Source organism: Varroa jacobsoni, unplaced genomic scaffold (genome assembly GCF_002532875.2).
Source record: "Varroa jacobsoni isolate VJ856 unplaced genomic scaffold, vjacob_1.0 scaffold_1338, whole genome shotgun sequence".
Taxonomy (NCBI): Eukaryota; Metazoa; Arthropoda; class Arachnida; order Mesostigmata; family Varroidae; genus Varroa; species Varroa jacobsoni.
In genome coordinates this window covers 92,792-118,569 of record NW_019214240.1, presented here as the reverse complement: position 1 = coordinate 118,569, position 25,778 = coordinate 92,792, and the positions used below count along the sequence as shown (strand labels likewise).

The window sequence follows — 25,778 nt, the reverse complement described above, 5'->3', positions numbered from 1 at the left end:
GTCGAACACAAATATGGAAGCATACTCTTACAAAGCAAACTCGCAACAAGCTGATGTGTGTTTATGTGTCGATGTTTGAAGGTGGCTGGCTGTGGGCGTCTGAATGTGCTGCTTGAGTGGAAATAAAACGCCCCCTTGCGTCCTCCCTTCGCCCTTCACTCGCTGCCGCCGTCGTCGTCGTCGTTGGTCTGACTGGAGCTGCCCTCCGTAGTAGTAGTCGTAGCACCAGCTCCAATTCATGGCTAGGCCGATGATGGGCGGGAGCAGCTGAGGCATTGGCTCTGGGGCCGATGGTAGCGTGAAAAGGGCTTTTTCGAGTGCTGCAACTTACTATTGCCGACTGCCGCAGCTGCTGCCGTTGCTCGCAAGGGGAGAAGGGTAGCCGACGTCGATTCATAAAGAAGGCCACGGAGCTGCGAGTAGTGAGTGAGGGAACGAGGAAGCGGCACACTTGGTTGAGAGAGAGAAAGAAGTTGGAATGGTAGTGTAGTACGCTGGGTGAGCTTCTCAATGACAGCAAGCTTCCCTCGTAGTCAAGTCCGCAAGCCCACATAACATTTTCAAGGAGATACCCAAACTATTACCCTTGCCCCCGAGACAGACCAGCCCTAGGCCCAGTTTTATCCTATCATCGTTTCTGCCTCATTCTGCCAGAGTCGCCGCTAACTTAAATTCCGACCAGTGCCTCAGAATAGTGGAACGTCACCCAAATTCTTTTTCTATTTTGTTTATTAGTTCTCTCGGCCTTTTCAAAATACACGTACGAGCTGTGTAATAATTTTTATAAATTTTGGCTGAGCACACACGCAGTCTTACGTAGTTGCCAAACCGCGTCGTCTAGCTAATGACTAGTTGCAGCAAGAGGACAACGACGGCAACGGACGAAGAAACAACCGAAGCAATAATAGCCTTTTTGGTGTTAATTTTCAGTCTCTTTAAATGTTCGAGTCTCTATTTTAACCGTTATTAGTAACAGTACTGCCACTGTGGCTGCTGCACGTATGCTTTCTGCTGAGCGACATCGAAGGTAGTCGAAGGGAAAGGCTGGGAGACGGAAAAGAAAGCGGCAAACTTGGAGCAGCAAAGAACCAACGGAAACGGGCGAGGCCAAAGACATCGTCGACCACGTTGACGATCCCAACGATGAGGGGAACGAGCGAATGCCGCAGTGGGAAAGCGAATGGTTCACAGGAACGAAGGGGAGGAGGGTATAAGGATAAACGCATCGACAGTGCCGCCTAGTCATGGATAGTGGGAGAGAGGCAGCTGTGAGTGACCCAGACGACCATTCCCAATAGGAAGGAACGCTTAAGGTCCGCGTTGGGCTTCTTCCCAAAGACCTCCATGAGTGAGAGGCGCTAGTTAAGAGGATAGGGCGAGTAAAGCAGGGAAAGGGAAGAAAGCGAACGAGAGAGCCCAGTGTGGAGTATAAGAAGGGGGACAACGGCGGGAAGATCGCTTGGTCGGTAGAGTAGGTCTGCTTTGTGGTGGAGGCGACAGTAGCAGACGTGAGCTCAGCGCAGAGTCGGCAGGCGTCTGTTGCTAAAAATAGAAGCGCTTTTTCAAGAGAGTTGGGAAGCGGGAGAGAACCAGACAGAATATAGCGGTCGAACGTGAGGTCTCTATGTCTGTCGGTTCGTCCATGGCGGTCTGTCTATCTGTGGATCTATCTGTCTGTGTTTGATGAGATCGGGAATGCTACCGTAGTAGTGCTATACAGCAACGTGCCCAGCTAATTTAGGGTAGAAGAGGAGAGGCTAGGTTAAGCCAGAAAGGCTATTGTATGAACTAACAACAAAAGTTTGTTGGGCTGAAGGAGGTAAAAGCCTGTGAACGGACCAGCGGTCAACCTCGGAGATCGGTACGATTGAGTCGGGGGAGGGGGAGTAGGCAGGCGGTGCACAGAAGGGTAAAGGAGAGTATGGACTAGCAGAGAGCCGATCCCTATGCAGAACATTACTGAATAAGCCCCTTGAATGTGGGGACACGGCTTTAAGATAAACTTTGTTCGACTGAGTAACGCCCAAGTATGTGGATTCTTAACTTGAAATGTATGCCGGAGCCGTATGATGGTAAGAGCTGCTGCGCAAACGGGGACGGGTATTGAGGCGCTTAGTGGAAATGAACTCCACTAGAACAGAAGCAGGAAGGTCTCCGGCAGCATATGGAGATACTACGAAGGCACGTAGCACCATATGAGCTGGCTGGTAGCGAAAATTGGTACGGTAGAGTATATTCTACCATATACCAATATAGCTAAATACTGACAGTTCAAACCGGAGAACAAAGGCTATACCCACCATGCAGCTTACGTTGTCCAAGGCGATCTTAGGTGGCAGCATTAAACAGGCTCAAAAAGACGTAAAGGCTAGAACGGTGAGAAAGATATTTAAGACGAATCTCCTATTGCAACCTGATACGATCTAAGTTGTGTTTTGTCGATCCACAGTAAACCCAGAACGATATCTTTAGGTAAGCGTTACCTGTCTGTAAACCGGTTAAATTAATTACTTTATTAATTAATTAAATTAAAACAACCGGTCGTTTTCTTGGAGATCCAAAAGTGATGGGTATTATCTTTCTACCACAGCGGGTGTTGGTAGAACTTGAATTATGATTAAACCCTTATACCAGAACAAAAGAACGAGTCGTATGCGCATGTATGTTGCATAGGTGCACCCAGCATAACCGAATAATTCCATTCCTATTTCTGCTTCTACTGAAACCGTTTAAGGCCTTATAGATATTGGTATTTAATGAGCGGCACGAGAAAAGACGAGGACTAAACAGACCCCTACCTTTTCAACTGCCTGATAGTAGTAGTTTAGTGATTTACCCGTTCGTTGGCTTACCCCATACATACGCAGAGATATAGAACCTATATCCGCAGCTAAGTAGGGTCAACTGTATTTGCGACGTGTTGCAAAGCTGGTCGCCTAAATGCTTCGGCCTTTACGTCCTATACCGTCGTTAAAAACTCCGTTAGACGGCTGGCACCCAACACGAAACAAAGTGTGTCTACTACCAGGCTACGATTCAAGCCTAGGCCGCCACGTATCCCTAACGACCTGGTATACCAAAAGCTACATATAGCATTAGCGACATGTATATGAAAGGTATATAATCATCTGGCACGGTAGATAACAACTGCGGTATCAACTTATGTTTCGACTTTTACGAATTGTGGTGCACTCAATTGTAGCAGGTCGTGCTACACTCTTTGCGGTACAGCAGTATCCAATATTTTGACAACTGAGGCACTAGTAAAAAAAAAAACAGCATATCGTGCTGTAAAGGTATGCTATAGTGCGGGTATTCATCTGACAGTAGCAGTAATGTCACTGTAGTATGTAGAGGGTCGCCGATGGATGGCGTTTTTTCAGTGATCAGCTTCACACGCAAAATTAAATAGATAAAGACACGAACACAGCGACTCAACGGGTGAATGAACTTTTCGTATTCTCTCTCAGTTGGGCCTTCCCAGTTTAGGCTGTCGATTGGAAGAGTTCCCTGCATCCTCCACTCGACGGCCCCAAGCTCGGAAGGCCATCCCTCCTTCTCTATTCTCTAGGCCGCTATAGGCGCCACAGCAGCGGTGATCTAGTAGCGGGCCATGGGCCAAACTAGTCAGACTCTGTAAAACATCAGTCCTAGCATTCTACGTAGCTTTTCTATACTCGGGCTTGCTACACAACCAGCATACAGTCAGAGCATTAGGGCCTTCGCCGTACACTCACTGCTGGCAGTCTCCGAGGCCGCTCGATCGGTCGCCAAGCGGTGAGGGTAAAAGGCTGCTAGAGGAGGGCCGAGTCAGATAGGCGAGAACGGAGTGCGGAGTACGCCGCGGAATACTGAATGGTCGTAGCGGTTGTTTCCATTCAGAGGAAATTGCTGCAGCTGCAGAGGCAGACGAGTCAGCTGAGAAAGGCTCAAAGATTTCGTTGACTCCAGGCCACCACCGTACCCACCGTCTTTAGTATTGTTGTCTTCGGCCCCTACAACCGCTGAGCCTAGGCAGAGTGAAACGGCCTACTTTTTATTGGCATGCATGGTGTCGTAGACGTGCCATCACAGCTTGTCGGTATAACACAACCTACCAAGCGGACAAGCTTGCTTGACTAGGCCAGTCTGCTAAACCAAGGACGATTGTAGCTTGAGGCTGCTAACCAGGCCTGGTTAGTTGCTTGACGAAGAAGACAACCCGCCGCGCCTGAGTATTGGGTGTCCAGGTGTCTGCCTGCGTTGAGGCGTGGCACAGCGTAGCAGAAAGACACGCCAGGAGACTAGAGGACGCTCGAAGACGTTACCCAATACTGCGCACACGTATACACACAAATACAAAGACTCGAACACGTCGACCCCATGACTCAGAGAGAACGAGATGGTTGTGCGTCTTAGTTGACGATCACTACGACATGTAGCGACCGGGTTAAACTCATTGGTGATGATTATTCTTCTCAATGTCCTGTATTATTCTTTAATCCTACTTACGTGTATTACATAGATACATAGAAGTTAACATATCGAGTACATTATTGAGATCATCACTATCTTGACTACACTTCAGAGTTAACTTTTTATCTAGTAGGATGCGAAGGAGAATACATGGTATTTATTGAAACACCTCGTTGGATTATTGTATATGTAATATTATACATATGATGAATCTATGCACAGATGGCGTATCCTCTTGTCCTAACAATTTCCTATTCTACACTTTGAATAAATGTCTATACTTTCGCAACATAGGCTTGCCCATTTTGACCATCAGTAATATTTAAGCCAAAGCGACGTTCGTTGTATACCTGCTACTACGCCTAAATGTCGTCCGGCAGAAACGACATTTAGGTGAGTTGCAGCTGCACGGAATAGCAGACAGGAAGTGGTAGAAGAAAGAGGTTCATTGTCCGACTAAGGACTGAGGTCAGGCGTTAAGGAAATTGATAGGCTGTGTGCGCTTGGCTGTCACCACTCTGGCCAAAGAAACTTTTCTTTGCTGTTATCTTTCCCCCTCCTTGTTGCTTTTATTTATTTTTCATCACCATTGCCATCACCGTTACCTTCAGCACCCGAATATGGAATGGCGATGGCACGTGAAGCCACTAATCAAAGCTTTACAACAAAACTGTTGTACCATTTTCCATTAGCCTTTCGGGTATTCCCTTGTCAGCCGTTACGATTACGTCCAACGCGCATGACATTGTTGGCAGTGCGGATGACGCTGCTCACGTTCTCCGTTGACGAGAACGATATCTTGACAACATTGTTAGCATACGACAGAGTCAAAAAAGCTGCTGCTTTTTTCATGCACCGTTCGTAGTGCTTTTGCCAGCGGCGGCTGACGATACTAATAGGTTTAGCTCTCAAACAAGAAATTCAGAGGCAGGCTCCTTGAAATCATAAAGCAATAAAATAGAAGGATTAGTATCAGACGATATTGACTTAACCACTCTGGTTTTGCCTGACGTACTTTGTTGTTAAATAAAAGACCCTTTTCAGAAACAGAACGATAAATTCTAATTACGCTGTGACGGTTTCGTGTACCCGTCAGGGGGCAATAGCTGTTAAATTGGAGAACGGCACGAGTTTTATAAACAGCGAAGTCTTACTATCGTACCATCTAGCCAACTGATAGTTGGTAAATCGATGAAGCACATTATTGACAATGACTAGAAAGATGTCTCATGAACTAGCATTGGCAAAATAATACAAAATGGTCAGTCTTCACCACCAGTTCAATGTATATACAATACTTTGTCTTCGGTCTACTACTACGAATGATGACTTTAAAGTTATGCAACAGCCTATTTTATTAAAAGCCATGTAGCATGTCTTGAAGTGTGGACCAGCCTGGAAAAACCTGAATGAGAAGACTACTGCATATTCGTCATTATCATCACACCAGAACAAACTGATGGAAAGAAAAAAACCAAAAGACAATGTTATTTGCTAGCCCTGAGTGAATTCCTGGAACAATGCAGCTTGCTGACCAGTCGAACCGGCACCAGCTACCGGCACAGGTAGATGTTGGGCTTCTTGCGCTGTCTAGGACAAAACGCAGCGATCGACTGCTGATTATTACCTGCAAGTCGATCCCATCGCGTGCCCTCTATTCTCTTAGTCTTCTTGCCCAGCCATCCGTCCACCCAGCTATCAATCTGTTTCTCTGCCTCGTTATTTCGCTGGACCGTTTTCTGATATATAACAACGCATTTCGGTTTGTATTACATTGAGCGATATTCCCTTCTTAGTGATACTGTACTCTTGCTCTGCTTTCGGCAGCCCGAATTGCACCGGCAACGACGATCGATTGATGTTGACTTTCATGGGAACACTACTCAGAAAAGATGGCGTGCAGCGGCAGTGGTAGCTGTCTTGGCCACGTTAGTAGTGCATGCTGATGATAACTTGTGCCAAATACCCTACTGAGCGCGTCATGCAACGCGTGTAGTAAATGACGTTGTTTATTTCTACTGAGCGACGATATGTACTTTCATATGTATCCCAAGATTTGGGCAATGCCACTTACTCATCGTACGATCGCAATGATGGTCGTGTTTCTGGTGCCCCGGACCGGCGGCCGCTGTAGCCACGGCAGGCGGCTGCCGTGATAGTTGTTATACAGAATATGATCGCACCATCATGACCGTTATCATATCAGCACTGACAATTTAGTATTTTGGTGGTCTTAATAGGAAAGACGAAGGGGGCGGAGTCCACCTTTTCCAAGGTGGTGTGGTAACTGATCAGTGAAGTGGCGCGAGTATGGGAAAAAGGAACAATGCCTACGTATTTGCCACCCGGATTGTCGCTGGGGGTGTGTACACGATATAGATCATTCGTACGAGTATAGCACACGCGCTACCTCAGTTATCTTTTACCCATCCTAATTTATTTATATCTCGCATTTAGCGTAAGCATTACTATCTGCCGGATGTACAAATGTATTGTAATCCAAGATCTCGGCTTTGCCACATGTTTACGATACAGGTGTGCACAAAACGATGAGTTTGTTCATAAAAAAAGATTGGTGCGCTAGCTATCCATCCTAGCCCGTTACGATGTCAATACTCATTTATAATACCATCATTTGTTCCTCCTATTCATTATCAGTCCGATATACGTATACATCGTGTTATAGTAGAAACAAATACCTGAGGTATACTCACATACTACCCTATGCAGTGCGTGGATGCTTTGTATATATATTTCTGTACCTTGAATGAGCGGAAACGGTTGCGTATATATGTGTGTAGAATATTATACCTGACTATTTCTCAAATAGTCCTCATTTGTTCGTATGCGCGTTGCGGTGCATCTAAGCAGCTTTTGCCTAGACAAGCGGCTATGCCTATCGGTGTGTGTGTGTCTTCTTCTGTTCCTCTGCATGTGATTTCTTTGCGAAGCTTTGCGGGTAAATAAAATGCCATGCGATACGTTCTACATATATATTGACAAGTTGATTTTGGTTATTCTTCGACTCCAGTCGAGTTGCCCTACTAGTAGGTTTATGTAGCCAGGGCAAGTAAACGAATCTGAGCTGATACTGGGTTAGTCTTGCTCACACTGGTTCACTAGCGAAACGTAAGTCACGGCTTGTTAGCTGGCATTATGTTTTTCGCCCTGTCCTTAAGCATTACTCCAGAGAGTGACTCGAATCGAAGTGTGTTAGCGCCTGGACTCAAATCCAGACCACGGACGTATCCCAAAGTCTAGCGGGCAAACACGTAACTCACTGCGGAAACAGCGATCGGCGTTGCTTGACGTAAACCGATGATGGCTGTTCTCGTCATTACTCTTTTCGTGGCGTCCACTTGAGAGGCGGCGGTGACTATTGCCGTTTTTGAAGCCGCTCCATTTTGCCAACACTGCACCAATTTACCGACGAGCGAGAGTTCAGGCGGTGAATCTTGTGGTCATGAATGGGTTCCGTCGCTCCGTCGATTCTGCTGCTTGCCCTGGGTTGAATCCAGCTGGGTTAAATGTGCATATATATAGAGCTGGAACAGCGGGCACGTATTCGCACATGCTTCTAATACTATATATGCTACGCTATGTGCACTAGGTCGCGTCGTGTTCATCGTCGTCACAAGTGGAGTTAGCGTGGCTTTAGCTTCTTTAGCTCATTGCTGACAGTAATAAAGATGCTCGTACGAGCAGCAGCAGTATCACTGGACTGAGTGGAAAATGAAAAAGGTCTACTGCTGCGACGTTATCAGTTTTGAGTCGTCGTCGTTGTCGTCGTCGACGAACACGGAAAGTAAAACAAAGCCTGCAAAAGCTGAACAGCAAGGGAACGACGAAGGATTCAAATAGGAAAGTCTGAAGGCAGACAGAAAAAAAGAAGGATGATTGCATGACACGACACGCCGCGGCGAACCGTGAATGAGCCATTGAATAAGGCGTCGGGAGCCATCTTATGTGTCGCGGTCTTTGATCACGACCATCAATGGCCGTGGAGGGCTATCGCTGTTCAACGATGAACGGTGAACCAGCCAGCTACGTAATCATCTATTCATAATCTACGTAACAGCGTTCGTCGGTGAGTGTTGACGATTATTATCGCGCGTAACGCCATCGACATCAATATCTGCCGGCAGGGAGGAATTAGACGGCAAAAAGTAGATGCACGCGAGTCGCTAACGGCAAACAGATATCGATTGATCGTAATAGGTTTACATATGTATCTAGAATAATTTTCTATATGTACGGTATAGAGCGCACATCGTAGGAGCAAGGTTAATTTAGAGGACGGCGATTGTGGTGTTATTGTTTTCGTTATTGAATTGTGATTCGGTTGAACTCAGCACGTCATTCTCGTGACGAGGGAGGCTTATTATCGTGCATACTAAGGCGAATTTCAGTGACGAGGGGTGCTACCACAACGAAATATATTCGTTCTGTAACAGCAATAATAGTATTAGTAAGTCAAGATAATGATGTGTTACACGTTCGCTATATTATATTTTGGATATAACCGAGAGGAAGTGCTTGACTGTGGTTGGTCACTCTTGACGTTTGAGAATACGGACTGTGACGATGATGTTTCGAAGTCCTTGATCGTAAGCTAGAACAAAACAACAAGAAAGAAGCAGGGAGCTTATCCAGCGGGTTTGTTCGGCTGTCACCGGCCTCATATACCAATCAACAGTATTGATACACGCGCACACATACAGCTAGTTGGCGCCGTCGCTTAGGTGAATAAGATCAAATGACTGACGACAGTGATGACGGCTATGCGTACGCGTTTTTCTCGTGGTTTCTGTGTAGTTACGATATCTTGGCCGGCGACTGCTTACTTTGATGTTATCTTGCCGACACGTAGTACCTGCGATTGTGCTACAAGGGCCTGTAAAAAAGACATAGAGTGGTCGCGACCACGGACGTAGTTGGCATTGCGGTGAATATCGGACATTTTGGGCCGCTGATTACACGTAGTTGTGGACACCGATTGTAGTCTCAGCTGCTGTTGCAGTTGTTCAGGTCCGTAAGCATTGCTAGGTAACTGAATTACAAGTACAGTGTTTATTGGTCCTGCAATTGTAGTTACTGTTTTGCATAGAAGATGATTGTGGCGGCCCTAATAGGAACGACAGCCCTTGTCACCGCTCCAACAGCGGCCGAAGTAAGCGTGCACAATTAACGGCGGCCAGGACTTAATATAGGGCATTGCTAAAAACATCGCTCGCATCAAAGGTTAAGCACAAAGGGAACAGCTTTCAGTCGAAAGGAGTTGAGCTCCGCTCTTCAAGGCGACCTCAACTAAGCATGTTTCTTTTTCTAAATCTCCTTCACGTCGTACAATCGTCATGGCGTATGCAGCGTACAATAGAACGGTTGGCTGTGGCTAACTGGTGATGGCCTTTGTGGTGGTTCATTACGACGAATTTTACAATGAACTAGCGGGAGCTACGGCACGCGTTCGAGGGCATGTTCCTACGTAGTTAACGTTTGGCATCAGTTTGTTCAGTCACTACGATAGCGACAAGAACGCCAAAAGCGTCACGGTGCACGCATTGGCGCTTAGTCATATCATACACATATACAGGCGTCTGACAAGTGATTACTGCAACGGGCACTATCTTCATTGAAGTAAAAAGGTAATGAGTAATATGAAAGAGATGCAGCCAGCGCCCTGGATGAGTCTGATTTTATTCTGTGCTCCTACCGCAATTGATTCTAGCCGGGGTCTGCTAGTATAGCTACCGCCATTAGCAACTGCTCGGTTGTGAAATACGCACAGTCACACTTATTTATATGTACATTATACGACTGCTGTTTTTTGGTGCTAGGTAGGAGCAGAGCCCCACTGTCAGCCTCCTCCAAACGTTGTCCGACCATCCGGCGAACTATAGTGCAATCGCAATGGACAACAATAATAGCGAATGTGTGAATACTCATTATACGTATATATAGAGATACCCATCAACGCGCGGTCGTAAGCAAACTTTTTTTTTAATGTTTTTATATACGATGGTGGTGGCTGTGTATACTGGGCCGTTGGTAGCCGGCCGTATGCGTTCTACTGGGGAGAAAACAACGAAGGGACTTTTGCTCTCTCTCTCTCTGCTGCCCCCCTCACTTGGCTCGTTCCCAACATAGGTGTCTATTTTGGTCTGTCTGCTCTGCATGTCTAGGTCTATCTGCAGACGGTGTCTATACGCGGACAAACGTGAATGAAAGTATGAGCTATGCTTATAAATATATGTGTGAGAAGCTTCAGACAGTGAGCGTCATATAGCGTTTTAGCATCGTAGATACGACGTTGCATTTTGTTGTCCCATATGTAATGTAAAAGCAGCAATAAGACAAATATTAAGGTTATTAGTATCTCTAGCCAATAGACGGACAGACACATACGCAGAGAGACACCCACGAGTGGACAGTTGTATTCTGGACGGAGAAGGCAACGAGATTGAGCTGGTTGCAGTAACAGCTATCACCCGCTGTTAGATATATAATGCTATGGATAGTATAGGTTTCTCATTATGATCTAATAATTACCGCTACAGTCTTTGCGTCCCATTGATGACGACGTCATATTTATTTCGCCCGGCTACAATGAATATACCAAATAATACAATATAGTAATATTGTTGAGACCGTCACTTGAATTGAAATGGCTCAGTATTTAGCGAGTTCATTATTGATCTGATTTGGCTTCGTTACGCGGAGTGATACCTATTTCGTTCGTTGTTTCACTATGACCTAGGCTTTCACCGTGGCAAGCTTTACAACTTACGATAGCGTGATTATTTCGAAAATTTAGGTACAGACAAACGAGCATCAAGAGACCAGCGTCAAAAGCGCATGTTTACGCATTCTCAGTTTTGTATGTTTCTTTCGTTACGATATAAAGAAGGCTAATTCTATCCCTTTGACAACAGCAAACCGTTCAGTCGTATGCGGTAAGCTTCGATTCCGGATAACCAAGAACATGTACCATCATCAAGGGTCAATCTGGTGCGAACGTACTATACAATAGTTAATCTTCGCTAATATTTCGAAAACTGGCATTTTGCCTCTGCCAAAAGGAAGTTTTGTTGCATAGGAGGAACTGGCATTGTTTTGGCATCAGGAGCGCATGTCTGCTACAATAAACAGGCTCCATAACGTGCGCCAATTTGACTCAAGAGCCCTGTATCTGTGAAGGATTCACGTACATGGCGCACATAGTGGTTTTCGACAATGTTTAACTATAGTTTTCGCGACCGTCGGATAATGGACGGATCGTCGATTGTAATCGGTCCGAGAGTTACCGAATGCCTGTTCTGCCCTTCTGCTCTTTTTCTTCCCAGAAATGATGAAACTGTCGTATTAGCAGTAGCAGTAGCCACTGTTGAAGGCTAACGAAGCCAATGGGTGATGTCGTGTTATGCCACTGACATCGATCATCGCGGCAGTTATTGGTGGCAAAGCTCCTCCCGCTACATCGTTCAACGCCCCCACGACGCATTACAGCAAACCACTTTTCTCCACTTGTCTGCCGCTCGCGCTGTTTTAGCAGTAGCTCTAGGATGAGAATGATGACCGCGTAGAAATGAGCGCAATCAGCATACTGGCTTTCCTACGTTGTGATTGGCAATGTGAACAAGGCAGCGCAGAGATGTGCTATGTGACAGGGGGCAATATGTTGATTGCTGAAGTATAATCAGTCTGGCCATTTGTGTGCGCAAATGTCTTAAGGGGTTGACAGTAACAATGCATTCAACAGTGGTCGACAGAATGTGTCTTGTCATATCATCGAGTCATATAAAAGCAAAAGCATCCTCTGACCTGTTCTGTGATCTCTGAGCATGTGCAAATGACTGGGAACGTTCCGTTTGGCTGTACACAAATTTGCCCTTCTCACTCAAGAAAGTGCCGATGACAAGTGCAGTGCTTTATAAAATGTTTGATCAATATGTATTTGATTAATCTTCAGTACTATCACAGACTCGTCAGTTTAAGAGATTACGCGAAACCCATCGTTGTCATACATACAGATCCCTTTTCCCAGCCCGCAATTCTCACGAGTTCTCCATTCAGCCATAAAAAATTAGTCATAGAATTTTTGGCTTATCTGTGCATAAACGCGCTATTTGTTCGGTTTCGAATGTAGTGGCTGGTTCCGTAAGTCGTCGACAAAATTATTTATACATTTTTGTGCGCAGATAAATCTTTTTAGCTATTCGGCTGCAATAATAATAAAGTATTTCGAGTTTACTATATTGCAGCTTGCTAGTTGTAGACGAAGCAGCGCGGCTGCATGCTTGTTAATTTTTCCTGTTCATCATTCGCGCTCCCTGACGCACAGCAACGGTCATTTTAGCGGTCTCCAGCTCTCGCGCTAGTACAGGACTCGTTTACGACAAGCCATGGTAAAGCAAGCTGCGACCAATGTAGTTCATGACTAGCTAGCTACCCCGCTTGTTTCCGCCATTACTACGACGACTACCGCTGCTGGAGTCAGCTGTATTTCTCAGTGGGCTAGGACGTTGACGGTGAATGATAGAAGTGTCTGTCGGCTGTTTTCCTCTTTTGGCCAGTTTCGCCACGGACGCTGATCTAGATTATAGCACGGGTCCGATTGTCGCACAAGAGCGGACGCAGTGACGCTGGCGGTGGAAAGAAGGACGGACTTCGATAGTCCAAACTAGAAAAGTCTAACGGCTAGTTAACCCTTAATGATGGCAGGTTCAGTGTTTTTGCTAATGCAGAAACTAACCGATACAGTCAGATGTATTAATCATAATTCCGAGCAGTGGTCGCTCCTAGTATTGCTGCCGCTAGTTACCTGTTCCCGTAAAGAGAGAGAGAGAGAGGGAGAGAGAAAGGGCCTTAATCGAAAAATAGGGCAAAGCTCGATATTATCGAAATGATTTTGTGAAGCATTGTCAAGACCGTCGACCAATGCTTAGGATGAGATTCACTTCCACTTTTGACTCTGAAAACCATCTGTGAGGTTCTGGTCTACAACCAGCATTAATGCAGATGGCATTTCTCTGTGAAGAACCCAGATTGAGCGAGGTGTATTGCACCTGAAAATTGCCAGTATCCACCCTGGATGCATCTCATAGCGATCAGTTCAAGCAAAACATGGCCGGCGACAGGCTCAACCACAGCTTTCTGCCACATGTACGCTGAGTGTATGCATGCATCGTACTCGTCTGATATGTATGTATACATATAATAGCATAATACGTAACAAAAGTGAATTTGGACACCCGTTTAGCCAAGCACTCTTTCAAGTAATAACATGCGTCAAAGATATACACAAGGAAGTATTATTTGCCTGCGGACAACCCGTCGTTGTGGTGTGTCGTATTACTCAGACCTATAACACGGTAGGTCTGCCTATCGACTGGATATCGACCAACAAGAACGTACAGCTTAGGTCTATTTGTTTTCTCTAGACGCGAGTGATCCACGCCTATCACCCATACACATATATACAATCGATTAGCATCTACGATTGTAGGACAGCTATTGCGGTGAACCATTGCCATGGGCGAAGTGGGTGGCGTGTACGTTTGCCTATTCAACTTCGTATGTCCTGTCGTGTTTCAGCGGGTACTTAGACAGTTCTATTAGAACTGAAAAACTAGAAAACAAACAAAATTTTATTTTCAGCTCCAACCCTGCATTGCCCCTCGCACACACTTTCTCCCGCATTTTTATCCTCTGCTGTACGATCGCCTCCGCTGGCGACTGCTGCCAGGGACGCATGGGCGGCGTTCTTGTGCGTAGTGTCTGTGCATAGTTCATGTGCGCGTCGAAGTCGGTCTCTGTTAGCAGCAATAGCAGGATGTATCTAGAGACTGTCTTGTATCGCGGATTTCATGATTATACCGGGTTAAATGTCATTGCGGTTGCTGAACAATAAATGTATTATATATATATACTTAGCACGTATGTGTGTACATATATACATCACGTGGTGTTTCCCAGTAGCATGTATTAGAGTAGGCACTACATTGCCATGCATTTTACATTCTACTACATTTTAGCACTTACATAAAGGCGGGTACATAGCAGGTAGTATTATTTACTAAACAAACTAGTTTTATGAAAAAGCTGACCTTTTCGTTGAAATTATTTAATGATGGTCAGTATCTACTTAAACTGCGGGATATTATCGGAATGGCATGTCTAGTTCTGAAAGACAGTCGTATGGTTCTAAGAGAAAAAAAAACAATGAATCAATAAATAATATTTAAATCGAAACTGTCGTAAATATGCCCATTGTAGATGAGCGCTGTGAGAAATGTTTCGCTGAATTGTCATTAATGATTCCTAGCACATTTTTTCATGGTTACCATTACTGTGATTGGGGCTGCATTTAATTGGACCAACCCAATGCAAAATGACGGCTCACCAGTCCAAGTAAAATTGTTCATACATATTCATACAAGCGTATCTATGCATACGCACTATGTCAATAGCAAACCTCCGACTTATTTTCTACTATTAAACGTCGTACAGCTTGATCGAAGCAAATATGAACGCATTCGCGAACGTACGTCATTTTGTACATTTACACATATAATAAATCGCTACGGTTCGAGTAACTTCCTAAGTTATCTCGTGTCTAAACCATACAGTATGCCAGATGGCAGGCGAGTACACGCTGGCGCCGGACGCGCGCCGGATCTGGACGATCTTGAATTCTAAGATTCGCTCCGATTATTTGACATTTATCCTGTCCGATGAACCTTTTTTTTTTATCTCTTCTGTATCTTCCTCATCGAATTGTCTACGGGCGGACCTAGTGGAGGTCCGTTTGCCATTTATATTTACTTGTCGTGCACATATAACTCCGCCCGTCTTTCTGTATCTGCTATGTTGGCCTTAGGAGATGAACTCCGTTCATGTGCAATCTACGTAATCTTAGCAATGGCCCTCAGTGCCATCATTGTGGTAATTTATTAGTGCTAATAACGACTTAGTCTTTAGGTAGACTTTTTCTCGAGTGGAAAATCATCGTTCTGTGTGTCCTACGTGTTTTGACCTACTCATCCGATACCTTATCGTATCTCTAACTATGGCGTCCCTTCCACCTGTCGTTTTCAACTTGGCATGAACGAATTTTTAGGAGGCTTTCAGCAGTTCTGGCAGCATTACCCACATCTATGTGTATCGGGCCCAGTGACGTGTGGATCGGGACAAGGAGTCCATCCGTTGGGGCTGAATCATGCGCCGCGATCTCCACCAGCCGGACTCGCAGGACATGCGGGACACAATCATCTATGGCCACCCACCCTTTCGCCACTGGGAGCTCTATCGCGCAGTTCATCTTCGCCGGCCCTTGCGCAAGCGGCCAACGGTCTAGGCCCGATTAATAGTCACAGCAACAATCACAACGGCCACGTGCCCCACGCAAGCACCTTGCCGTGGTATCAGCAGGAGCAACAAGACCCGGTCGAAATTCTGCCCCATTTATTTCTCGGGAGCGAGTACCATGCTAGTAATAAGGCTACGCTACAAAGGTTAGTATATCTCTGGCCCTATATGAAAATAGCAGACAGGTTTATTTGTTTTGTTTTATTTCGCTGTTCTGTAAGTTGACTAGTCATGATTTTCCTTATTCACACAGGTTGTAGAGCATTTGCCACTGACCGAGTTTGAAGCACCAACTCCTGTTTTTTTTTATTTTTTTTTTATCAAGAAGCTTGGCTGTTCAAGTTAGCTAGTTATACTTTAGCTTTCATATATTGTTTATCGTTTCATTCATCCAACATTATTATTTTTGCCAAACTTCAATTAGCTCAGATCTAACTTACGGAACAAGAACAAAATTTATATAAGTACATGAACATGTATGCACATTGTATACGTCTACTTATAAAAAAAACTCTCTTGGCGCGTTAGTACTGCATATCCTATAATGATTACCCTGTAGTTATTTGATAAAGGCCCATTAGAACTGAATTAGAGAAATTAAAATGCGTTAGTCGAAAACACATATAGGTGCCAAGTACACATAGATTTATGTTGCACAAATACGTTTTTGCTGATTTTGGTAACGTAAAAGCTGGTTCTATAACAAGTGTCGGTCATTCATGATAATGCATGATGATTGCTCTCTGTGACAGGTTAAAGATCACAGCCTTACTGAACGTGTCGCACAATTGCCCTAACCATTTCGAGGACGTTTTCCGGTATATGGCCATACCCGTTGAAGATTCAACCAGTGAAGATATCGGCGTGTGGTTTCGGCGGGCAATTGAATTTATCAGTGAGTATCGACATATATATATATATACACACACGTTGCCAGGCGAGTATTCATTTATGAGATTAGCTTGGTAAGTTAAGGAGTTCTAAGTATTTCTTTATGGAATAGAAACTTGTTGATGGTAGCCTTCCAAACTTAGCTCAAGTCGTGTCTTTGGCGAATATTGCATAATAGGATGCAATTATTTGTCTGTTGAAAAATTACATATCCTATAATACTTAAGCTCAAGGTCACGTTGGATGTCAATTTATTCAGTAGTTTGGCAAATTGTCCTAGCCTACCTAGCTGACTGTCGCCACACGGAACTTGAAGAGTCCGGTAGTAATGCTTGCATGACATATGCAGCAGGCCTCAATAGTTTGGCTGATATGATAAACTTCGACAAACAACAACATTATGCACAGAAGCCCTGCTTATTTCACTTGTTAACATCAACCTCTCGCCGGCCAGGCCTTATTCTTCTGCTATGATATACAATACAGTATTACCTTTATCCATTTACAACAGCGTATGTTTTCCGTTTAAGGCGTGATGACCAATTGTTGTTGCCGCCGCTATTTTCATTGTTGCCGTTGTTGTTTATGTCGTTATTGTGCTCATATTGCTATTATGGTGCATTAATGGCGTATGCATATAGATGTGCTAGAAGATTACAGGTGATATTTTCGCTGGCTATTTTGTAGCTTTGGATAGAGTTTTACGTTGAATACGTATGACTATTTGAAAATGCTCCGGCGAAGTAATATTTCAGTTCTCCCTTACTTCGAGCACGACATAATGTAAGTTCTAATCAATAATTGCTCACGTCGTAGAATTATTGCTACTGGATCGTTCATTCGATCTTCACTTGTTGCGCTTCTCCATCGGAGGCAATATCTTCTTACTCAATCCCACATGACGCTATGTAATAATTGTCTGATCGTACCAATCGCTCAAGTGGCGCTTATAGTAGTGGTCCGATGAACCCTGGCTAAACCCACCCATAAAAGAATACGTTATATGGGCTGTGCAAGAACTATAGTCGATCTGTTATCGGGTAGAGTCGGAGGAGCCTCCGACATCAACAAGCAGTGCTATGCGATCATTGGTCGATTCGTTTGATCTCTTCCGTTAATTTTCGGGGGTTGTTGATCCTTCGTTGTGCACAGCCGTAACTTCCACTCACTCCCACTAAAGACTCGCACAGACAGTCGCGCACCCATCGCGTTCATATTTAACAAAGGGTACGTGTGACGCTTAAGAGCAAAACTGCCGCAGCAGCACCGAAGCGACGGAGCGACGGAGCGAGCCAACGACTGAAGGGGTTCAACGATACAAGAATTGATGGTGCGTACAGCTATGGTGGGCAGCAGCAGCGGTCGTAGTTGTATATGTCGACCTATTGTTCCAACCGGGGGGACAACGGCATGACAATAGCGGCGCGTGGAATGGTGGGGGCAACAGTACAGTCAGTTAGCCGTCGATCTAACAAGCCAAACCTATCAGAGCGATTAAAATAAGGCGTACCTAGAGAAGGGACAGACAGTTTTATCGCAACTGCCGTTACGCTTGATGTTTATAATGGGAATAGGCCACAGTTGCCATAGAGCTAAAATGAAAGCTTCGAGTTCTCATAAAGTCATCTCGATATGCGCATTTACGCGCGCGGAGTCGTCTATAGCTCAAACGTTCGCAAGCCTCCTGCAATGAAACTCATTGCACGCTACTCGATCGCACGATATAGAAATTTGCAGATCTGCCAGCTAGCGTGAATGCCACAAACCAATAAAGAATGAAAAATGAACTCGGAAACTTAGCCGTTAGATCACCACTATAATGGGTTTTTAATGGTAATACAAGTCTTCTACTTTCACGAAGGATAAATACATAACCTTGTCATTTTTGAAAAATGGTGAAATTGACAGTACGTGAGAGCAGTGACCGAATACATTATAATAAACACAGGGCAAATATATTGACTAGGAGTTGCCATTATTATAATCTTCAATTACTTTTATTTCAAATACGTGACAACCATGGTCTATCTGAAGTTTACTGAAAAACTTATTCATTAATTTGACGATAGAGTTAGCGTATTATATCTAGGTAGTAATTCAAGGTATTTATATTCTCGTTGACGTAGATATTATAGATAATTATTACTTCATGGACAGTGTATAATAAGTACTTGAGCCTTTTAGTATCGTATTAGCATTACGTCCAATTCCTTCTACATGTCGTGGCCGGCATAATCGTTATGGGTCGAGGTTTCTAACGCTGAAATGTTCTAACTAACTTGATTTCGTTCTTTTTTTCTTCGAACGTTTTTCGGTCGATCTTGTATAAATCTTATCCAGATGACGTCAAGGCTTCTGGAGGCAAAGTGTTAGTTCACTGCCATGCCGGGATATCGCGGTCAGCTACTATATGTATGGCCTACCTCATGGCCACGTTACGACTTCGTATGGAAGATGCTTACGAACATGTGAAAAGTCGGCGCAAGATCATCTCGCCAAACTTCTCTTTTATGGGTCAACTGCTATCGTTCGAGAGTCAAGTCTTCTCGCCTCGAGGAGGGACGGTTACATCGCACATTGGGTCGCAATCAATCGTCTCACAGAGGTCTCCCCGCTCACCATTGACGAGTCTACCTACCATGTGCAACAATAATAATTCAACGGGTTCTAGCCCATCGCCCCGACCATTGGCCTCACCTAAGACTCCATCGGAGCGCGGAGGAACGTCAGGGACTGGTCACGTGACCACGGCATTCGATTTCTCCATTTCACCATCAACGTTGGCCTCACTCGTTAACGGCACCTCTAATGGGGGCAACACTAGCCCAAGTTCAACCCCATCACCGACGACGCCCCTCTGTCCATCCAGTCCATACTCACCCTGAGATCGGATCCGGCGGCCATCGCATCTCGAATTGGCTGTGTCAGGCGAACGTCGCCGAACACGATCTCCGCGAGCAGTTGGAAGATCATCGAGACAGAGGCCGCTACCAAGACCTGCAAACATGACAATGAGGACGACGAACCGAACGTTTTCTCGTAGCCGGCGATAACAACACGAGGCATGACATATGTGGCGCGTATGGTAAGGCACACTCAGAAAGAGAAACAGTGACGTGATATACATCGCCCCTTTCGAAGATTCGCCGGCATGCGTACAGCAGCGCCTTGCAAAAAAAAAAACTGAGACGACTGGCTGGGAGTGGTGCCGGTAGAAAAATTAGTTCTGCGACGTTATTTGAATATCCTCATCGCCTGTCGCGTTCTCATTAATGACGGTGAACAGATTGTTTGTGAAACTCGAACCGGAGAACGTCCATTGGGAAAACCGGCACAACTGTTCAGAGTGATACGCAACAGAACTATGTAACTGACGTAAAGGGCATTCTTCTCGCTGGCAACCTATATATAGATATGTGTTAGGTTGAATAAAAGAAACAAGTTTCACAGTAATTTATATAAAAATGAATATTGATCATTTTGGTAGGCGTGGTAGATTGTCAGTGAGCCTACTTACTTGGCCCGCGAAACGCGCCGATATTTTTTAGGATGCCAATTAAGTTTTCATGTTTTTGAAAGGAATAAGATTACATTTATGAGATCTTTTTGATCTATGTCGAATTATACAGAAACAAACTCACTTCCCTTATCAGCTAATGAAACTAATAGTCGATATTGTCGTTGAAAATTTCTATGAAACGTGAGTAAATGCAGATGAACGCACAGAACAACCTGTCGGCGATGTTCAAATCGGGCACCGATCGACGCAATGCCACTAGAAACAAACTTCGAGTGTAGCGGTACTTGAATGTGTAACCAATCAAACTTTGCGGTCAACTTGTTCGAATTGCACTACAAGCATAACTAGACAAGCAGACGATATCAGCTGTAACTACAATACCAGAAAAAGCAATAGAACTAGAATAAGCAAGAAATTACTCAACCTATGATAACAACAACAGCAACAATGGTTACCGAGGTACACATAGCCCGTATCCACTTCTACAGGAGTGGTCTAAGCAGGCCTAAACAAAATGATAGAAACCGGTGATTGGTTTAATGGCAGATAGAGCAGATTGGCGCGAGACTATTAAACCAATTGATAATACGATACGAAATAATAAAAGCAAAACTCTATATACAGTTAATTACACACACACACACACACACATACATAAGTTTGCAATCTTTAGCAGCAGTCCCTTGTAACAATAAATTTAATATGAACTACTATTATTATTATCGACACATGAGATGGCAGTGAATGAAGAATAAGCGGCATCCTGCTCGATAGCCGCCGCTGCCACTGATAAATGTACAAAGTCAGGGCCATCGAACCCGGGTCTCATTACGCAATGTGCTACCAATGTTTCTTCAATGGGTCTGCTCATCAATAGCATATTAGACGATACCAACGATACTAATAACATGAACAACAAATTGAAGTATACAACCATGAAGCATCCATTGGCAGACGCGGTGCGAACATTGTTTCGGCTAACACAGTAGTAGCATATTGTGCTAAGCTCAAGTATAACAATAAGGATTATTGCTACTGTCATCACCGTCCTAATTGACATTACTACTATAGTTGCCGTTTAGGACCTCCTAATAATTCACGGCGTTGGTTCAAATTTGATTTTTAATTCCCACACTAATCCGTACCCCCCTAAGTTGCTAAGAGCGGCTTCATGAGTTTTCTGCATACGAGTATCAGATTTTTAGCGAATAATTGTTTGTCTGTGGCATTCATTCATGAATTGATCTGATATTAAACCAAATACAAACACCAGCACTGAACCACATATACACCGCTATAACGGATTCAACTGACGTTACACAAAACGAAGAGTCATGTATTCAATGGACACGAAGTTGCAAATAGCAGACAGGGTAGAATAGCAACGGTTGGAGGTAGCCACCGACAACAAAATCTTTTGATCTCGATCATCACAAACAAATGGAACACGAGAAACTAATGACTCCAACGGCATGACAATAATTTAGAGCAACTTAACCTATTATTATGGTAACTGGTATAAAGAGAAATAAATAAAGTTATACAAAACCGAAAGCATAAAGTTTATCAAGAGGAAGAGCGTGAAGAGCAGATAATAAGATACCGGAAATTTAAACCGATTTCGAGGAAAAATAATGCTAGTATATATCGATTATATACACACTTACGTAGCTGCATTATGTTATCACATTTTTTTACTGTGTCAAGGTGGAAATTAGAGTTGTTCTTACCCCACTGGTCGAGAGTGAGACAGAGCTGTAAAGAGGAACAAAGATACCGACAGCAAATGGAAATATACTGAAGACGTTATAATAATAATAACGAGAATCTTACCACTGATATTAATGATTACTGTACATCATCTTGCCATTATTATTACTATTAAAAAAAAAGTTATACTTGTCACGATTTGTACGAAACAAACCACAAGCGTCTTGGAGAAACGGATTAGCTGCGAATGCAGACGTCAATGTCGATGAGGGAAAAATGAATCGTATGAGTATTGATGTCTATTGAAAAGGAACTTGTGCAGATCTTCTTGTTGTGGAGTGGTGTGGGTGACAGTTTGAGGAAGTACTAGTTAACACCGACATCTGAGGCGATTAGAAGAGACCAAGGGAAACGCTGGTACAGAACTGGACTGTACTATTGAGCTGTGTTCAAGTATGCAGCTAGCCTCTTTTAACTAGCAGATGCTGGCGGATAAAAACTATCAGCATGGAATGGATAGGCTTGAGGTTCACTCGTTAGGTTAGAAGGGCAAGCTGATGAAAATAGACGTTCATTGGTTGAAACACCGGTGTAGTCACGAGCAATGGCGAAGGAAGTTAATAAGAGTGCAGGGCTAATGGTTCGCTAACTGATGATTCTAGTTATAACTGTACTTTTTAAGTTACGAACGTTTGCATGTTGAATGCAGAACTTCCGGTACCTGTCACACTCTAACGACGAAAAAATGGAACGTTGAAAGCGATAGCGATGTGCGAGTTTGGATGAACGATGGAGCAAACTGTAGTAATGGTAGAGGGGCAGCTAAACTTCTGGGATGGAAATTGCATAGAAACATCGAGGCTCGAAGACTAACTTTAATTCGAAATTCGCTTTTTGTGTCAATATAAAACATTAGGGTATGACAATTCCACGTGTAGCTGACCACTCTTTTTAGAGGGGCTTACTGTCATGAACGTTCTGTCTGTGTTATAAAACATGTAAATTGAATAAGAGATTCAATTGTGTAAATTTTGCGAATTTGAAAGCTAAGGATCCATTTGAGCGCTGATGGCAAAGAATAACCCTAATAGCTCCACTTTCGATCAACTTAAAGCTTTTCTACCATCGTCGACCGTTCCGCTGCGGAGATGGCTTTCGTAGCGTTGGCCGTGTGGTTTCTTTATTTTAAACACGTAAATAATACAAATAAACGGGAAACAAGGAGAAAACGACCAGCTAAAGACTATATATATACCCAGTATATATATATATATATATATACATATATATACTGGGTAATAGAAAGGCAAACAAATTCAACGGTGTTTTAGAAGGGCCAACAGTGCCAGAAAAACCATTCTGGATGGTAGGAAGGAGCGATGCCGTCTACCTTGTTCACATGTAAACAGCATGTATATATACAACCTGAATATATTATTATTATTATTATTATTATTAATAGAGAGTAAAATAGATAACAAACACTAATGATATATGGAGTTACTGGTTAAGAGTAGCACAAGCCGGTTGATTACCTGTTAATTATGAAAAGCCATTTAAATTGACCGGGAAAGCCTATATGAATATTGCTGCTAATCAAAGGGAAACAAAATAAACATTGGTTGAAGTTGGTGACAGATACTATTTCATATTAAATGACTGGTTTTTGATAATTCGTATCGTGAATGGAGAAGACCAAATGTAGTCAGAAGGATATAAGTCAGCGATTTTTGCTTCTGCCAAAACTCGTAAACAGCAGCAGCAGCATAACATGAAAAGGTCCAGTGAAACTTCTGCAACAGCTTTTCTGTCGTTGTTCGTAATATTTAGGAATGCCATGGTATACATTGACCATTAAATACACATCAATCGCTGGCAAATGCATGTAGATGTACGTGTATACGTTTTTTACGCATACTTATGACTCGCACGTAACAGACCTTCCACACAATTAACTAAGAACTTCATTATCTGATTAAAACTGCTATGTTATCTCGTACTACGATTCTGTACGAAATATGGAAAAATGCTGGTAGGACACTTATGGTAATATTGTAGTTCGCAGTCGGGCAAATCATTTACGTGATCGCCCCCTAGGATTTGTGTTATTTGTTAGAAAATCACTAACGAGGCGGTTCCAAAACAGGTTTAGGCGACGCACATCTGTGCAAAAAAAATACAAAGCAAGGAAAACTAAGCAGGCTACTTTAATAGAAATATTGTTACCAACAATACTATGCCCCAATTTTCTAAGCTGGACCACATGATTGACCAACAGAATATATATATATATATTGAAGAGATGGAGAGCGCACGTGTGCTTCCATTTCATTCTTGTTTACTAACAACACTATTTATTATGAAAATTATTTATACAGGATATCATAATTGTCACCGTGATTCCTGTTGTTTTCACAGTATCGATTATCTAATATGTATTAGAGTTTTTTTTTTGTTTTTAGCCACCGACAGAGTAGCGTTAGTAGCAGAAGCAAACAATATCGAGGCGAAAAAAATGGCAGGTTTGGTAGGTAGTTTGGTAACGTAACTGCGTTAACATGGAGCAGGGAAACAGCAGAAAATGCCAGTTTACTGTTGAAGCCTACGTGCTGCTCAATATTTGTATTTAGTTTTCGGGCTTGAAGGCATGGGAACAGAAAAACGGGGTGAGACAGTAGAAAAAGTGGGGTTACGTGTACGTTTGGAGTACGAGTGAAGATGGCAAAGCAAACGAATAGGTGGCTCGTATTGGCTAAAAGGCATCTGTTCATACATGGAAAATCCTTCTGTCTTTTATGTTCCCTATTTGTGGAAAAGCACGCGGAGAGGATGCATGGTTCAGAAGAAGTGGCAAAGCCAAATGAAACGATATTGCCTTGAAACGTAATAGTAGTAGTAGTAATAATCAAGTAAATATACAATAAAGACGATAATAATGAACACGACGATAATAATCATTACAGTAATCACTAATGATACTATATGCTGCTCTGTGTGTATTATAAATAGCTGAATTAATACTATTTCTCTTTCTCTGCTTGTCTCTCTCTTTCTCTCCGTGTCTCTCACTTTCTAGGGAGATAGATAGTAAAACATGGCGAAATCGAGCGGGTGTGTGGCGGAGAGAGAGAGAGAGAGAGAGGATACGAGGCGCAAGTGTGGTGAACGTCTAAGGTACAGCAATGAACATGTATGCTAATAGTGGTAATAAAGATAATGAAAATGAGTGTGAAGAAATGAAGCTATGCTGATGATGATTGCATATGAAAACAACAACAAGACAAAAATGGCAAAATGACGTCGTAAACAAATGAATAAGTTCTAAGAGTACAAATAAAATTATATGTAATTATTTCTAAAAATACAAATCGATATCTTCATTTACATGGATATAAACGTGGGTATAGGGTGGTTTGACCTAGCATACACCTCGGAAGCTATCAAAAAGTGGGCACGCACAAAAGTTTATTGACTATGTACCCCCACATGTTGTAAGCGTCCAAGCATCTGATGTATTGGCTGAAGTCATTGCTAGTTGTTTATCCTATTCTATCCTTCTCTATCCTATTTTTTCGTTTAATAATACTAAAATCAATGCACACAGTTGGAAAATTTCATGATATGATACTGGCATCGTTGAGTGATGGAATCTAAAAGTGGTTATGTGGGGTGCTAAAAAAACACGATTACAATGTCTCTTATTTACTCCTATTTGAACTGTCAAACTGCCAGAACCATTTAGGCGTTGCGTATACGACGACCGTAAGCTAAGACTTAAAGCAGCTTATAAAGGTCAAAAACGCAATTTTTAATTTGAAGATTTGATTTTTCAAAT

At 43.3% G+C, this 25,778-nt stretch overlaps 1 protein-coding gene across 1 annotated transcript in view; it reads left to right on the top strand.

The window, feature by feature from the left end:
* Window positions 1-25,311, top strand: part of LOC111268975 (dual specificity protein phosphatase 5) — a 68,453-nt gene extending 43,142 nt beyond the window's left edge. The window contains exons 2-4 of the mRNA XM_022848264.2: window positions 15,575-15,968; window positions 16,575-16,717; window positions 19,054-25,311. Coding sequence (XP_022703999.1) covers window positions 15,575-15,968; window positions 16,575-16,717; window positions 19,054-19,598 — 1,082 coding nt within the window. The 3' untranslated portion in view covers window positions 19,599-25,311. The remainder of the gene's footprint in view (window positions 1-15,574; window positions 15,969-16,574; window positions 16,718-19,053) is intronic.
* Window positions 25,312-25,778: the final 467 nt, after the last annotated feature.